The sequence below is a fragment of the Neurospora hispaniola genome (genome assembly GCF_033458365.1).
Source record: "Neurospora hispaniola strain FGSC 10403 chromosome Unknown B0T23scaffold_1, whole genome shotgun sequence".
Lineage (NCBI taxonomy): Eukaryota > Fungi > Ascomycota > Sordariomycetes > Sordariales > Sordariaceae > Neurospora > Neurospora hispaniola.
This window is the reverse complement of record NW_026944406.1, coordinates 4,038,059-4,054,775: the sequence shown is the minus strand read 5'-3', so window position 1 is coordinate 4,054,775 and position 16,717 is coordinate 4,038,059. Positions and strand designations below refer to the sequence as shown.

The following is a 16,717-nucleotide window of genomic DNA, read 5'->3' as shown; positions in this document are numbered from 1 at the left end:
AGTGTCGCATTCTGCATGATACTATCTGCTTGAAATGTGGTTGGAAGAGAAAAGAAAAATACCGGCACCGTTTCAAGAAATCAAAAGAACTGCACTAACAGTTTTAGCTATGTTTTCCTAAACTAATAAGGTAGCACTGCCGAGTCCGAGGGAGCCTCATCGCACACCAAAGTGCCGAGGATCAAGTGCGAGGGATTGGGGGGTCATCCAGTTTCACGGGGCTTTACTGAACGTCCCTGAGAACGCCTGAGAACGTGATACGTAAAAGGGCCGTGATCTAGTACATAGGTAGGTAGAGGCAATCTATGTCCGCCGCGGGTGATAACGTAATAGATTTTGCTAGTGTTTGACCGGTATTGTTTTGGCGCGCTTAGCACACACAGGAGCCACACCACATACCCATACGACCTAGAGGTAGGCTAATGAGGCTAGTTTCTACACTAGATAGTGTACAGAAGTATGTAGAGGTTGGCAACCGCCTGGTGAAAAGTACGAGCAGTTCGTCAAGACTAACCTAGGATGCTGTGTGCTCCGTGGGAGCATGTAAACTTTGTCTCGCAGAGCTTGTGAGCCCCCTTAGACTCCGTCGTTTGCCAGTTCTGGGATTCTTCGCAACATTATTCCTTCTAAGGCTCTGAGCTATGATAGAAAGTTACCTTCGCTGTTATCAAACAATTTCTGAGAGTGAAGTCACGTCTCGGACTTGACTTTCGTCGGTTTAGATTGTAGAGGAAGGCATTTTCAGTCACTAATCAGTAAACCTTACCATCTGTACGCCTCATTCTTATTCTCGTCTTCATGCCTTGCTTTCAACATGTCTCTCCCTTCCTCCCGGAAGCATACCTTGGAAAAGAACATTAATGGTGCAAGCAGAGTAGAGATGTGTACCTACCCTCTGTAGCACAATCACTTCACCTACATGCCTCGACAGCAAGGGTAAAAAGCGCGAGGCAAATAAGTACCTACCTATCGTATCATGCCTCTTCTGCTTTGCCTTCTCGTATGGAAGGCATGAGGTCTCCATATTGTTGTGCCGCTGATGAACAGGGAGCACTGAAGGTGGATATGCATAGAGTTAGCAAACATCAACAAGACATGGGAATAGTGGTTAAGAGAGGTTGGGTACTCGAACGCAAACACTCAAATATTGAGAAGTGTTTTCTTTGTTGTGAACTTGGTAATTAAATGTTAACCTGATGCTACAGAAAATAGTATATGATACTGTAGAGAAGCTTATCAAAAGGCAGCCTATCTCGAGTAGTAACATGTCTAGATGTGATGTCAGTCTAACTGTGTAGAATCTCAAGGTGACTTAGCAGAAAGTAGGTACCTACCTACCTGTTAACACCGCATACAGGCACTTACATACAACTATGCAACAGCAACAAGCACGATCCCAGAACTTCAAAACGCAAGCAGTCTCATCCGGTCTCATTCTCTCCACTCGTCGAGTCCCTATGTCGTGCGACATGACCACTTCGGAACTTTCTTCGAGACATGCCGATGGTGGGTAACACCTTCAAGTTTTGGAGTTGGACTGTACCTACAGCACTGTGTGCCAAGTCTCATAGGCTGACAGCGGTATGTACGTAGCCTTTGCGGCTCGCAGTTAGCTAGGTAGCAAAGCAAGTCAGCAGGCAAGATCCGATCCCTACCTTACCTAGGTACAGAATTTTGCGTACCCCATGCTTCGTTATAGCTGCTGCTGCTGCATATTTCTCTATGAAGAGTGATATGTAATTTCCGGATGTGCATTTGATGGGGCCACTGTGGCATCCCTCGTTTACTTTTTGTTGCGGACGGGATGCAATGGTTGGGAAGGACTTCAAAGTTTGCCGAGTAAAATATGGTAGCGAGGCTCTTGGAAGTAAGAAAAAAGAAGGTGCCTATGCCGAGGAAGGGAGTTAGGGATGGGATGTGAAGGTTGGTCCAGTTGTAGGCAATTTGAAAACGAACTGAGGTGTCATTGTGTGTACGTTTTGACCTCTTGATTGTTTCGCATAATCTCATGTTGGCTTTGTTGGCTTGACACTCACACGGTACAGGAGGCACATGAGGTTACGTACCTGTTTTCAATGTCAGCTTTGTACCCCTTCATTTTCGTTCCTAGACGGATGCCCACAGCTACCCCATATTCATAATGTTGCTTTCGGAATGAGGACACTCCCAAGTTCCTCACCCGACTTAGGACAAGTGGAGCGTATGCTACACTTATCATAAGAACAAATCAATATCAATCCAGATTTCAAGCGCCGATACCATACAGATGAATGCTGGTTTGTTTGTTAGCTCGAGACCTGCGACCTCCAAGGGAAAAGACAAGGGATTCTGGTGCCCCCATTGATCCAAACAATCCCAAAGTCAGGGTCAAGAACAATAATCGATCGTGTATCACGCACATACACCAGAACTTACTCCATTTACAGCGGGCAATAGCCGACTGGTTGCTGTTCAGGCCAGCAGCCCCGCCTAGTTATCCTGAAAATGGTAAAAGAGTCCCCTGCAAGTGTGTATACCACACTAACGAACAAACCGAGGATGAACTGTAATGGAGTCGAGCAAGGATTGGGCTGGCTTGCTGGATGGACTCATGAGGGTACGGTCGTAGAAAGCCGAAAAGCGAGTCTGTCAAAAGCGGCTTGTTGTCAGCATGTGGTCAGCATCATCGTCAGGAATGGTGCTATTGACTAGGATCAGCTGGTTGAAATCATATGGATCTCAATTTGAACTCTCACGCGGCAACTAGGTGCCGGATAATCAGTTGGACAAGGGATGCCAAGTGAATGAGGAGCTCCCCCAGAAGACGAGGCAGGATCGGGATTAGCGTACACACTGAATTTGGGGCCGCCAAGCACTGTACGTTATGCCGCTGTGACGGACTGACGGTGGTAGCCTGGTGATGTTGAAAACAACACCACAATATGTAGCACCTAGTGGTTCTGAAGTCATAGTATCAAGTGGCTGTCACTTACAGATAGGTAGTCTATCGAGGACATTCTTCGTTTGCAATATTTGTGGGGTGATGTGACGTCCTCACCCGGAAGGTCATAAATTGAGCCAAGGAAGAGGATGTTTAAAATGTCACAAGACAACCTTTCTAGACTTCCCAAGGTGCCATCCACCGTACCCTTCCTATGCATGGGTCTGTTAGAGCTCGACGTTTGGAAGAAGTGGCTTACTGACTGATTTTCCACTCTGGAAATGTGCATTCTGAAGCCACAGTGGCTACCAAGTTAATCAACCTCGGACAAGGCTCGACTGTGTAAAGGCATCGCTTTGCTGTTATGAGCAGGGAGTACCGCTAAGATCGCCATAGCGTGGTATTTGACGCAATAACCAACCCTTCGGGTCTTGCTCGCGCACAAAAACATAATCAGGCAGCGAGCTAATGGCCCCCTTTGCCCCTCATCTTCGGATCCGGAATTATTCTGGAAGGTCGTTTTTGTCAATCAAAAAATGCAGGCAACTTCCTCCGCCAACACTAGTGATAACCACACCTGTGGAAAGCGCATCACAGTACAGGTCGGTCTGAGATTTTCTGGACGTGAACACCCTCCTGTAGAACAGACAACTTGGCGGTCATCATTCATTCCCAATGCTGTTAGCTTCCGAATATCCTGTCGATGAGAGCATGGACGTGGGATGGCGCATGATTTCCCTTTCAGGCTTGAGTTCCGGACCAAGCATGAGATGACCCTAGACCCTGACAGTGCTCTGCACCCCCTGAAAGAGCCTCTTGCAAAGTCAGTATACTATGTAGATACAAGAAATACTGAGAAACACATGAAAACAGAGTACTGACCATAGGAATCTATTTTTTCTCAAGACTGCGCACGAGACTGGCAACAGACATTAGGTTCTTTCTGTCTTCTCTTCTGGGACAGCGAATGAGACACCATCGATGTGCTGCGCTATGCCATTATTCGGGGTCCAGGGCGGGGCGTGGGGCCCGGAAAGCCGGCCGGTTGTTCCATGCGCTAACTTCATGTTGAAGGCTGTACTGTGTGAGCCGTACTATGGTAACTGTTGGAGGAAATGCTGTCCGACACTTGAGCATTGCCGGATTTGTCCAGTTCCTCACACGATACCCATGACATTACATCTGCTGCGTGCCCTGTTAGTCGAGTTGAGATGCTAAACGAGTGAATAACCAGAGAAGAGGCTGTCCCGACAACGAGTTGTTGTACGTACAAGACACCGTTGACTGAAATATCGTGCGCTGAGCTATTTTTAGGATGTCGAATTGAGTGTCTCTATCTCACCGTCGCACTGATTGTGAGGACAATCTTCTGGGACATGTGTGTAACCGCCCTGGCCCAATCGAGACCAATGCTGTCGAGTGGTTGCGAGCGGCACGCAGTGGCACGGAAATGACAACTCTATTGCTCCCTTGGTACTAAATCAATGTAGACGCAGCCGCCCGAACAAAAATTTGGAAGGCTGTCAGGTCTTGCGGCTCAAGATCCTGGTTTCCGACTAGCAATATCTGCATTTGACGGCAGTTAGCCTGTTTGAGAGGCCGCGAGATTCGTATTGTATGCATAAGAGCATTAACTGACGAGAAAGTAACCTTTGGCGGCCCAGGACCCAGGTTCCTTTTCTCAAAGTCTCGGCATGATTTCCATTGGATTGTTGAATGGGAGGTTCACATTTGCTGCCCGGCATGCCTCTCCGTGACAATGGTCCCAGCTCACGGCGTCCCTGCTATACTTGCCGGGTCTCAAGTCCGTTCGATCCTAACTTGCCCATACTGACAGACTTGGGAAAGCTGGGTATGTCCTTCTTGTCGTCTAGCCATTGCACTCAGCCGAGTTTGGATACGTACGAAAGGAGGAAATAACCATGTGGGCAAGCATACTCCTACGCCGGACGTGGAAGTAAACTTGCAGAAGCTATATCATTAGATATGCAATGATTTGCGGGCCGTTGGCCAGCGGTATATACGCAGTGCTTTTCGAGGTTGAGCTTAGAGGTACTCTCGCTCTTCTTTGTAGGGCCTTCGGCAATGCTGAGACCTCGTTCGGCGTGTGCTTAGAGAGACCACGCGAGACATGGTTGGAGTGGAAATCGTGCTCATTGCGAGACTCTCATGCAACATGGTCCTAACAGGTAGCATCAGAGGTGTGTGAGCCTTTTGCCGCAACTGGCCTGGTGAGAATAAAGATCCGGCCTGCATGTCATGGCTTTCAGCTGAAACGGACACATACATGTCTGTATGTACCTCGATAACTGATGGTGTCACCAGTTGGCGCTTTGAACATCTTCTATCATCCTCAGAATAACTTTATCGAGGATGGAGACAATTACAGTGGTATCAAGCGTAGGGGACAACAAACGCCAGGTTCACCAGACTGAGGATTGTGGCCTTTGCACGCGGCCACTTCGACCAAGTTGTTGTGAGATCGGTTTCGCGGAACTCGAAAAGAGCTGAAAATAAACACCAATCGCTTCAATCTTCCCTAGCCTCTTCGGTACTGCTCTCCCACCACGACCCGTAGCGTGGCGCACTGTGGGGGATGGGTTGGCAGGAAGTTTAACCGCTAAACCCCATGTAGAATCGTGACTGAGCGGAAGACTTTAGCATCCTAGATCCTGAGTTTATTGAGGGTCCTTTGGGACCGAGGTTGTCTACTTCGATGGGACCAAATAGCATGACAGAAACCTCCACATATGTTCACCCTGGAGATCTGGTTTGGGCGATGGAGCACCTGAATGTTTAAAAAATCAACGGAGTTTGAGTTGTGCGATGTGAGCGTATCGATTTTGTTCCTGCGAGTGGGAATGCCTTGTGTGCAACTCCGTCTGAACGGGTTGAAAGTAGCGAAAGCGGTCCTTGGCGCGCGACCCGGTACACCGAAGCGCCGAGTGCACTCCGAATGTCACGTTAGCTTCGCCGACAGGGTGTTCAGGAGGCTATTAACAACTAACCTTTGACCGCTGTTGATTTCGCTAACTGCCATATTCGCCTCCTCGACGTTCCAAACTCACGATATGGTAGCTCAGTATAGCATCTCCTAGGACGATGTGCATAGCGATGCCCTGAGATGAGGTTAGGCCTTAGATCTAACTTTAAGACTCGAAAGAGAAGCTGGATGCTCTCTGACTATGGGCCCGCACAGTCGTCTCCGTTCAGTGATGAATCGAGCTCCAGCAACACTAGCTACCGGACGGTACTTACTGCACCAACGGTACGTAGTTTGATCAGATCGTCGCCTGCAGCGGGAGATGCTGGTTTAGAGGTGGAAACTGGAGAGAAGAGGGAGATGGCTTTCGACACCCTCATAATTTTTCCGTTCGCGTAAACCTTCTGAGTATGGTATGTGTATGTAGTAATCTGGTTTACTGTGCTTCTCTGGTGGTGAAGTTGTATGCAGCTATAGCGTTGTTTGGTGCACCTGGATGGACTTCGCTGACCCCGGGTTTTCCAAGAGAGACAGACCAACCAGGAATGGAGGCTGCTGTTCCGCGCTGCGGCATTGCTTAGAGCGCGGAATTTCATCCGACTGAACCACGCAAGCCGCAGATCGTCCGTATGGTAGCGGTTCGCCATGTGAAGGGGTGCACCCGAAGCAAAAGTTTGTCGTCAAGGGACCCATCAGTTGGTGGAATGAAGAGTTTTTTTCGCTGGACAACAGCCACTTATATTGTGAGTCCTTCTGGCAACACGGGAGCAGCGACGCCTGTCCCGTTGGCACATCGCAAAGACGGATCAGTGTTTATTGGGCGCTGATTAGCTGCAAAGAGATGTTATGTTAGCACAGTCTCCCATGTACACAAGAATAGGTAAGAAAGTTGGCTAACTCGAACGTATTCTTAACTTGCGCGATACCCCGAAGCTGACCGTCGATGGTGACTCGATATATGGCACGAGTTTAGCTTTGTTTGATAAGACATAATTGAGGGGATGGATCAGAGCACATGTGCTACCTGGTGCTGACTATGGTCCTCAGGACGTAGCGGAAGGTAGAGATGCTCCTCTTTTGCCAGGAAAAAAAGGTCGTCTAGGCCAAAGGTGACGGTTCAAACCCTCCATCGGGACGGATGGTGAGGCTGTCAACGAAGGAAGAGATTCTGAGCAAGATTGAGGTTATGTTGTAGGTACTTAAAAGTTCGGATTAGACACCGGTTTTAAGGATGTTGGTATCGGTAAACTCGTTGGGTCGCCGACTGCCGTGAAGAGACGGAACCACTGCAACTCCAAAGCCGTCACGTTCATCCTGTGGCAGTGCTGCAGCCAGCAAATACGACGGGAACACTTCCTTCCATTGCTGCATGATTTGCTCCTTCCCGCACAACCTACGAACACAACTACTACCTATCGTAACTGTCCTGCCAGCTGGCATGCAGTTGCCGCCACGGAACTGTAACCAAACTCTCTTCTCCCGTCAATGCTCGAACTCCCAACTCCAAAAGCTTGACTTCACCACACCAGCAAAATCGCAAAATCACCAACACAATAAGTGCCGACTGGCACCCTAAACACGACTATGCGCATCACATAACCAGGCTGGCAAGCTACTTGCAGTCAGCACAGTGCATCAACTCATGACAGGCGCTTTTGATGTTCTCATTGGACAGCCCTGAGGTCCCTGATGGCCCTAATGGCAAGCGACCATTTAGCGAAGCTTTCCTAGTGGTCCGTCAACGTAGCACCCCATCGTGGTCGGCCACATCGCGACTCAAGGCTAATTTTGAGGGTGCTTTTGCGCTTAACTAAGCGCCGAAAGAAGATGAACATGTCTTATAGGCGGCTATCAACATTGTCAACCGGAGCGAAACGCCATAGACATGGCTTGGGGATGGAGACAACAAGGCTTACTTATACGTTGTAGTTAGCTCTGCGGTAAGGCATCGGGTGTCATGCGACTTGGAATTGACTTGGTTCTTGTTTCTCTATCATCTTGTGTATTTCACGAGCCCGTTAGCGGGTGTTGGCCAGCGATTCGAACGAAGCACGGCAATATGGCAGTGGATGGATTTACCATGATGAAGCAGGCCTCAGAGCTGTCAGGTGGTAAGAAAATCCAGGCTTATATACGAACTTGTGGACTTTTACTTACTTTTTAGGAGGATGGAAACCTATCACAATGCAAGCACCCGTCTTGACATCAGTCATCATCCTTACACTCACACTGGCCGGTGCGATCGAATACTTGGCCCAAAAGAGCCAGAAGAAAGGTGGATTGGCACTCTCGGAGTGCTCTGATTGCCATTCTGGGGTTGTGACCTTTGGTTACCTTTATGCACCTACAGTCATTTCTGTTCTTTACAGCTTGTTATGGTCTTGGATAGATCTGGACATACGACGGATTCAGCCATGGCTAGAGCTATCTCGTCCGGAAGGTGCCACAGCGGATTCTTCACTTCTTTTGGACTATCCAAATACGTTTCTTGCCTTCATACCATTCTCGGCGTGGAAAAGGGGGTAGGTCACTTCTGTATCGTGATCTAATTTTCACAAATGGAAGCTAACAACATCGAGCAGACACTGGCCTGTCTTCTTCTCTGGGACTGCTTCTGTAATACTTTTCTGGGCAATCACACCCCTTCAAAGCTCGATTATGGGCATGAAGCCAGTGACATTTACTGATAACATTACGGTATCCTCACACTTAACTCTTCCATCGCCTAATGACCAGGCGATGATGTTAGACACAACGGTTATGCATACAGCCTATGGTATGGCATGGCTCGAGCAAGCCCCCCCGGCGTTCACGACCTCTGACTATGCTGTCATGCCGTTTTCTAGTCAGGCTACGAGTATGCACTACCGACCGGGCGAAAATTTGACCGCCGCCACTGAAATGCTTACCACGGAAATGAATTGCTGGCAGCCATTGACAACTAAACTACCGCCGGCAAGCACCTACTCATTCGACAATGGTCATGGCTGCGCTGTCAACGTCAGTTTTTTCCAGGCCCATCCCTATAACAATGATACTTCCATCATCCTCTACATCGGCTATCACGGAAGTCCAATCCTCGACTATTACCTTGAGAGTCCGCTTTGCAGCAAAAACTCAACCAACCAATTCCTCACCATCTTTGCCTCGAGGCACATGGATGAAAAACTCGGCAGCTACGAAACGAACATGACGGCTTTATTTTGCGAAACCTCGTATTACAAACAGCTTGTGTCTGTCACAGTTTCTGCAGAGTCGGGCCGTCCTCTAAATGAGTCATTAGTTCCGATTGGAGTAAAGGAACATCTCACACAGGATGAATTCAATTCCACGGCATTCTCATACCTTACGGGTGTGGGAATGCCTCCTGATACTCCTACCGCCACACGCGACTTTCCAGCGGCTACCACATTTGAGCCCTGGGGTAGTCTTAGCAAGGAAAATGTCGCCGGACCAACGATGCCAATGGTCAATCTTGCCCTAGGCCTTTCAGGCGAGCTTGCATCTAACTTCCAGCATGCTCCGGTTATGGAGCGTGCTTTTACCCTAGCTCACAAAACAGTATTCTCTGCCGCAATCTCACATCTTGCTTCCGAAGCCCGAGAGAATAAACAGGCAGACGGTACGAGCAGCTACATCCTATATGGGGTTGTAGTTAGTAGAACAATCTCGGCTGTTCTCGAGTGTCTGTTGGCCCTGCTCGTCTTTCTCATGGGGGGCGTATTGTACACTTGTATGAAGGCAAAGAGCAACCTCGTATCCGATCCTGCAACGATCGGATTTGCCTTCAGATCCGTGAGAGCCAGCCGAGCTGTCCTCAATCGGCTGGCAATGGAGGATTGCTCCGACAACGGGACACTTCAGAGAAATCTTGCTGGAGAACAATTTTTCCTCGAACAGGGAACAACGGGCAATGTTCTCGAGATTGAATCCAAGGCCGACGACGGTGTCAACATGGCTGACCGAAGGCAGAATGTTCAGTATGATCCTGTTCGGCCCAAAGAGTCACACCCTCTTACGGGATGTTTGCTTATTGCTGTACTTCTTGCCGGAGCTGGGGTCCTGATTTACTTTAAAAAGATGGAGCTGAAGTTACAAGGTGATAGACACGTTCGCCCGCATTATACAGCGACGAGCTAACAGACATTCCAGGACTACCACGACCAAGCGAGAATTTTGAAGTTCTACAACTACTAGAGAACTACATTCCGACGGCCCTCACAACACTCTTGGACCCGTTTCTTGTTCTTTTGACAAGATTATTCTGCATGCTGCAACCGTTCAATATCCTGCGCAAAGGAAAATGCAACCCGCAGCACACTCTGGAGACCAAGTACACGTCACTGCCACCTCAGCTGGTCTTGTGGCGGGCCGTACGATCCCGAGACTTCTTACTCAGCACTCTTTGCTTGATGGCCCTTCTTGTTAATGTCCTCACTGTTGCACTTGGTGGTACATTTAATGAGTTGCCGGTGCAGCTTCAGTATCCCACGACCTTTGCGGAAGCTCGAACGACTACTCTCAGCCGTGACACATTACTAGACACCACCTACATGATCCGCTACGTTTACCACGACCACTATTACGCTGCATCCACAAATATTTCTCACAACACCACACTACCGCCCTGGGTCTCGACCAAGTACACGTTCCTCCCAGTCAACATAACCTCCGAGTCACCGAGGTCACCAGATTCGTATCGGGCTACACTACGAGGCTTTGGAGTTGAGCCTAAATGTGAAGCTATGGCAACATCGCCTTCTTCAACCTCCAGGTCCTTTGCAAACGTCACCCACCTGATCAATGGTTTTACTATCGAAGGCACTACGTTCAACTTTCGCCGCGATGATGGCACCTGGCAAACGTGCGAACCCACAGACCTTAATGTGGGATCCAACACCACGGGACTGGGCGCTCGAGAAGTCATCACGCCACTCACAATCCCAACGGATCAGAGTGGCAGCGCAGCCTCTGAAGACCACATTTGTGAGGACCGCTTTGTGGCTGGCTGGATCCGCATGGACACCAAAGACCCAGCGAATACATTCCGATCAACCTTCCTGTCATGTCAGGCAGTACTCCGTACAGCCACATTTGACGTCGATTTCGATAAGGCGGGGCATATTCTTGCCTACACGCAGAGAGGAGACTTTGACGATATCACATCCTTAATGTCTCGAAACATGTCCCAGAGACTGGTTAGGCAGGCAAACAAGCTCGTCAACAACAGTGGAAGGCCCTTTGCGATCTATGCATGGCACAACACGACTCTGGTCTCAGACTGGTGGAACTATCTCATGAAGATGTCCCTCAACAGCACTGATCTGGTTGATCCCCGCTTGGATATCCCCAAGCCTGAAGCCGTGATTCCCACTGTGGAGGACTTGTATCGGAGATTGTTCGCGATCGTGCTCGGGAAAAACCTCGACTTGTTCGAAGAGCCAGCCAAGCCAACGGACATGCCTGGCATCGCCATCATTACTGAGACGCGCATCTTCTTAGACGACACAGCATATCTCTTGAGCGTTATCATTCTCTGCGCCAACGCAGCTGTATTGATGTGGGCCTACCTCGCGCAGAGCGATGCGTATTTGCCCCGCTTGCCGTCGACACTGGGATCTGTGCTTGCGTACGGGGCAGCTAGTCGAGCAATCAGAGAATACGGAGATGGTATCAATACCGACCAGGAGATCTGGCATAATGAGGACTTTTATGGGACGTACTCGTTTGGGAAGTACGTAGGCGTCGATGGTAACGCTCATGTTGGCATCGAGATGGATCCCTTTGTAACACCAATTAACGGAACCATGCTAAAGCGCCGAGCATCTGCGAGGTTATGGTTTAGGAAGAAGGCGGAAGAGCCACACGACTGATTCTTTTTTTATTTCTTTCCTTTTCTTCTTTTTCTTTTTGTTTGTGGGGGGGGGGGGGTTCATTTCCTGGTTTTCTTTGAATTGTTAGACATCGTTTTTGATACCCAAAACAGCGTCAGGTCTTCAAACCAATCTGCAATAATACGTTCTCGAGATTGCGTTTCAATAGTATCTCTAACTGATGGGTAATGGATCGGGATGTTCCCTCCCCATATATCTCTAGCCTCTTGAAATCGTCGAAAGAACTCACACGGCAGCAGCTACCGTAGCGGGTTTATCAGGATCGCAGTCTGTAAGTGATGATAGAAGGTCAGCAACGTACGTGAACTTGGCCCCCAATGAGTTCTGGGCTCACACGTCCACAAGCATACCGCCTCACCCATCGCATCCCTCCAATGCCCCCCCCCCCCCCCCCCCCCCCCCCCCCCCCCTTCTTTTTAAACCTCAGCTGCACCATACTCACTCACCTGCAAAGATATGATCGCCCCTCGTCCACAACTTCAGCTTATCCCTCTTAAACTCCTCAAAATCCCACTCCTTCTGCTCCAGATGTTGCTCGAGCAGGAACACGTAAACCTGCGCCTCCTTCTCCTCTCCTTCGACGTTGCCCTCACCATGCACGTCGCCCACCTTTTCTAGCAGCTTCACTTTCACCGTCCGGCGCTCATACTCGGCTCCCTCAAAGTAATCCAGCTTGTCCAGGTTTGCCTTGGTCAAACCCTCCGCGAACATACCAAACACGGTATGCTCGGCGTCTTCGGTGATACCGGGGTAGTCAGCGAACTTGACGCGGCGGCGGATGTAGCCGTGAAGGATGGCGGGTGTGAACTTGTGCTGGCGGGCGATGATGTCGGGCACGGTTTTGTTGTTGTAGCAGACTGTGTTGAAGACTTCGGGGACCATGAGTGTTCCTGGTATACTGGTTAAATTATGGCAATATGGCTAAGGTCACATTCGGGATTTGGACGTCAAAGAGAATGGTGCTATCCGATGGTGACTCACCGTAGAAGAAGGCGCAATGCACCGGGTCATCGCTTTGAGCAGATGCCTGTTCTTGGTTCGCCATTTTGGAGGAGCTGATGTCTTTTGGTGGTGAATATCAGCTGTTTTGTGTTTTCAACGAAACGATTTACATGGACTGGATAAAGAGCGAGATAAATGAAGTGCAGTGATAAAAGAAGTCAGACACTGACGATAACGGTGAGGTAATTGCTGATATAACCGACATTTGCCCCTCACTCAACACAAAAAGTTCAACAAGAGACTACTCACCACGTGTGATTCTTACAGATGGTGATGGTTTAATTTTACGAAGAAACCCACTTGCACCGGTTGATCAGATGTTTCCTACGTCTATCTTGGAATGACTGGAGCCAGAAGTTCGCTGATTCACGTCGCCACTTCTTAATGTTATAGCAAACTATGTCCGTCGTGCATCAACTTTGCAATATGCTTCCAAAAGTTAGAGGCCAGGATGAGATGAACTGTTTGACAATCCGAAAACCTCGTTCAAGGCCTCAGTGGGTTCGTAGAGGAGGAATGGTTTTGACAGCCGAGGTCGATAACAGATTCAAAGGAGAAGAGCAGGCCTGGAGGGGTAATGGAAGTTGGTTCCGGTTCGGAGCCCGGACAGATGGTAACCTGTGCACGGACCAGGCTCGCCAGGTACCTCACCCCGCAGTCTCATCCCCTGATGGTGCCAACCCGACAACGTGCCACGGGCCCGGGCGGAGCGTCGTACAGGCAGTTTCCTACTTCCGCCGCAATACAACTCTTCAAAATTACCATTATAATCCAAGCCAACCTCATTGTCAGCAATTCGCATATCTCAAATCATACGGGAGTGTCTCAGTTGGGGATATGGCGCGAAATCCGGCGTTGTAAATCTCTTCAAACACAGCCTCACATAAAACCCCTAGAAAACATCAGCACCATGGCAAAGCGCTTCGAACGAGCACAACCAATATCTGACTAGAAGGATAGGTATGGATATGCAATGATCTCTCACAACTCCCGCCGAGTCGGCCCCGATTATTACGCGCCGTGTTGAAGCGTAGACTTATTCGCTCAGCCACTCGCAGGCTCTTACATACGTTCCTTTCTTTCAGTGCGTGAGGTACCACTGCTCCCACCACCCCACACTACAGTAATACCCCAAGCTACCTACTATTAATCGTGACGTCTCAAAATCCCTCACAAAGAAACGCGATAATCCTACTGTCACACACTTAGTCACCCTATTCAGACCCGCAGCTGCGCAGGTACCTCTGCCGGCACCAAACTTGTTAGCGCGGTGGTTTGCAAGTAGCAAGAGCTCGGATTTCGTGTTTAATGACCTTTAGAACTCTAAATTCTGTCAAGTGGCAGTACCGCGGCCACGCGTGGATCGGGGAGCACCCACCGGAAGAAGCAAAACAAAAAAAAAAAAAAAAAAAAAAAAAAAAAAAAAAAAAAAAAAAAAAAAAAAAAAAAAAAAAAAAAAAAAAAAACCTACCTGGGGAATGAGGAGCAGAATCTGTAATTAGAGACTACCAAAGCGTCCGGGTTGGTCGTCATGTAGCAAGTAATTGGTGAGAGTGTGGATGAGATGGCGAGCGCGTTGAATATATGTGAGATGCTAAGAGTTTGCATTTACATGTGCACTAGAGACCGCTCATGGTCAATTCCAACCGGGACATAATGGAATGGCTTTCGCTCGTGGGATGTTGAATTCCACTTGGTCGAGGCACTCCCGTTCGAGTGACCGTGCTGTGGTGTTTAGTGTACGGCGCCATCGATGAAACCAGTCCCTGTTGTTGTTTCATCCTTGAGGCATCCATGGACCAGTCAACAGCTCAGGGGCGCCCTGATCCGGAGCATCGGCGTACGATGCCCTGTATCTGACAGGGACAGCGATGCTACAGCAGCCACACGGCGAGGTACGTACCGTTCCCGACCATCCAATGTTGTACTGCAATTCTGGGGATACAAAGGTGGTAGCCAAGGGTCTCGCCAGCAATACGGAACTTGACAGCTTCCATTGACAACGAATATTCCTACACAAAAATGGTCACATTGAATATCACTCTTCATTGGGCGCATTGTAGCTTTGGTCATTTTCCCATGCCGAGAAAAGATTGTAGAAGGAGTTGGCGACCTGACTTCCCATGTCAATGCCATTGTGCGACCCCTTTTAGCTGATTACGCATATCTTTGGAGCGGCGCGATTGGCTCTCGCGGTGGAATAATGGACGACGCATATACCACTGAAAGATAAAATGTGGCAGAAGCTTGCAAGTCTCACTGGCTGCGATGGATGACTGGTGAGGGAGGCGGAAGGCTTTCAGCCTCTAGTAAAACCTGGAATGGCTTTGCGGCACGTTACACATATCTCGCATCTCGGCTGTCACGAAGCCGGTTGGTTCGCTCCCGGAAATAGGAAAGAAAGACTAGTACTGATTCGATTTGATAGCCTTCATCCTTCTTGGGTGTATCGGAGATTTGGTAACTACATTCCATCCACACAACATCTAGTCTCAGTCGCTCAGCCACCTCCGATGGCCTATGCGTCTCTTCGGACCCACAGGGCCAAATGGTTGTGACATCCGGCCCACCACCCTCACCCACCTACCAATCCGGACATCACACCATTTAGCCCTGTGGGTCCAAAACGATGCGGCTATACTCCGGTCTGAGCCTAATATAGATGAAATAGTTTATTATACGCAAACCTCCAAATTTCCCTAAATTTCCCTAAATATCATAATCCCAAAACGAATAATACGTACGCTAAATTATACTTAGTACTAATATATTTATTAATACTATCTTCTCCTACCCTTCCTAATTTTAATAATATATTTATATCCTACCAACTATATTTAGTAGCCCAACTAACATTTACTCTTTTATTTCCTCTACCTTTATTCTAATTATAAAATTCCTATTATCCGGAGGAACTATATAATAAATTGTTTAATAAAGCTCCTTCTTAATATTTATTAAAATTCTTTAACTAACTTACAGACGAAATCTATTTTAAAAATATATTTACTATAAATATATTTATAGTAGATATTAATATTAATACGGAAATTGAAAATATTTAGTATTTATTTAATAGTATTTATTAATACATTAGAATTAACTATCGAATAAGTTTATTATATTACTTTATTTATTTATATATTTACTGGGGGACAAATATTTCCTAATAATATAGTAAATATTTAAAAACGTTTATTAATACACTTTAATACTTTAAAGTGCGTAAAGTCCTTACGGATGCTAACGTTTATATATACTTTAAAAAGGATAAAATTAAATACCAATTAGAAAGGGAGGAAACCTAACCTAAATCGGACGAATATCCAACCCAACCCCTAATTAAATATATACTTCAAATATATTTTAATAAAACCCTCTATACAGAATTCAGATTTCTCTTAGGTAAACCGGTATTCTATACCTTTCCTACCAACAAGTTCGTTAGAATTAGTAATATAGCCTACCCTATTATTATTAAGGATATATTTAATATTTTGTAGATTTATTCTCGCTTCTGTTCTATTTATAATATTATGTCCGAAATTATATTAAAATTAATAGAATTACTTATTACATTATATATATAATAGTATACCTATTAAGATTCGTACGAATCGAAGGATAGTATTTGGAAAAAAAGAAAAATCCGTAATTACGTAATTATAATAGCGTTTATCATTATGAATTTATACATACTTCAAAATAGTATATTTATTCTAAAGTTATTTAGTATTTACTTTAAGAGTAGCTTTGTATAGTTGTGTGTATATAATATTTTAGTTCGGTTTAGTGTAATTTTTTTACATAAAATTATTTTATAAACTATTAACTATTTTATTAATATTTTTATAATATGTAATTTAATACTTAAATCCTATAGGGGGATTCTAAGAGTCCCCCTATAGGATTTAAACG

General features: G+C 47.2%; 5 protein-coding genes across 5 annotated transcripts; 1 reads left to right on the top strand and 4 right to left on the bottom strand.

Moving 5' to 3' along the window:
* Window positions 1-1,108: 1,108 nt before the first annotated feature.
* B0T23DRAFT_401279 (uncharacterized protein) lies at window positions 1,109-2,592 on the bottom strand (the record flags this gene model as incomplete). The annotated part of the gene is made up of 7 exons (XM_062838564.1): window positions 1,109-1,161; window positions 1,194-1,199; window positions 1,548-1,572; window positions 1,669-1,720; window positions 2,091-2,205; window positions 2,416-2,469; window positions 2,526-2,592. 7 exons carry the CDS (start codon window positions 2,590-2,592, stop codon window positions 1,109-1,111), a joined length of 372 nt encoding a protein of 123 aa, XP_062697379.1.
* A 2,829-nt stretch (window positions 2,593-5,421) lies between these two features.
* On the bottom strand, window positions 5,422-5,717 carry B0T23DRAFT_286343 (uncharacterized protein; the record flags this gene model as incomplete). Its single annotated transcript, XM_062834251.1, has 2 exons — window positions 5,422-5,540; window positions 5,633-5,717. Coding segments are annotated over 2 exons (204 nt in total), but the record flags the coding sequence as incomplete, so codon positions are not given.
* Window positions 5,718-5,724: 7 nt separating this feature from the next.
* On the bottom strand, window positions 5,725-6,550 carry B0T23DRAFT_392328 (uncharacterized protein; the record flags this gene model as incomplete). The annotated part of the gene is made up of 4 exons (XM_062837996.1): window positions 5,725-5,913; window positions 5,989-6,039; window positions 6,179-6,352; window positions 6,440-6,550. The coding sequence occupies 4 exons, from the start codon at window positions 6,548-6,550 to the stop codon at window positions 5,725-5,727; spliced, it is 525 nt and encodes a 174-aa protein (XP_062697377.1).
* A 2,011-nt stretch (window positions 6,551-8,561) lies between these two features.
* B0T23DRAFT_425182 (uncharacterized protein) lies at window positions 8,562-11,776 on the top strand (the record flags this gene model as incomplete). Its single annotated transcript, XM_062839899.1, has 2 exons — window positions 8,562-10,002; window positions 10,056-11,776. 2 exons carry the CDS (start codon window positions 8,562-8,564, stop codon window positions 11,774-11,776), a joined length of 3,162 nt encoding a protein of 1,053 aa, XP_062697376.1.
* Window positions 11,777-11,804: 28 nt separating this feature from the next.
* B0T23DRAFT_330114 (AIG2-like family-domain-containing protein) lies at window positions 11,805-13,066 on the bottom strand. Its single transcript, XM_062835704.1, has 3 exons — window positions 12,779-13,066; window positions 12,244-12,687; window positions 11,805-12,066 (listed from the first exon to the last, which is right to left on the bottom strand). The coding sequence occupies exons 1-3, from the start codon at window positions 12,840-12,842 to the stop codon at window positions 12,023-12,025; spliced, it is 552 nt and encodes a 183-aa protein (XP_062697375.1). The 5' UTR covers window positions 12,843-13,066; the 3' UTR covers window positions 11,805-12,022.
* Between the last annotated feature and the right edge of the window lie 3,651 nt (window positions 13,067-16,717).

Excerpts from the sequence above, each read along its gene's own strand:
- B0T23DRAFT_330114 (XM_062835704.1), bottom strand. The coding sequence starts at position 12,842 with ATGGCGAACCAAGAACAGGCATCTGCTCAAAGCGATGACCCGGTGCAT. Across the intron at positions 12,688-12,778 it reads GCATTGCGCCTTCTTCTACG|GAACACTCATGGTCCCCGAA; the intron begins GTGAGTCACCAT and ends CCAGTATACCAG. Across the intron at positions 12,067-12,243 it reads GGGCGATCATATCTTTGCAG|ACTGCGATCCTGATAAACCC; the intron begins GTGAGTGAGTAT and ends CATCACTTACAG.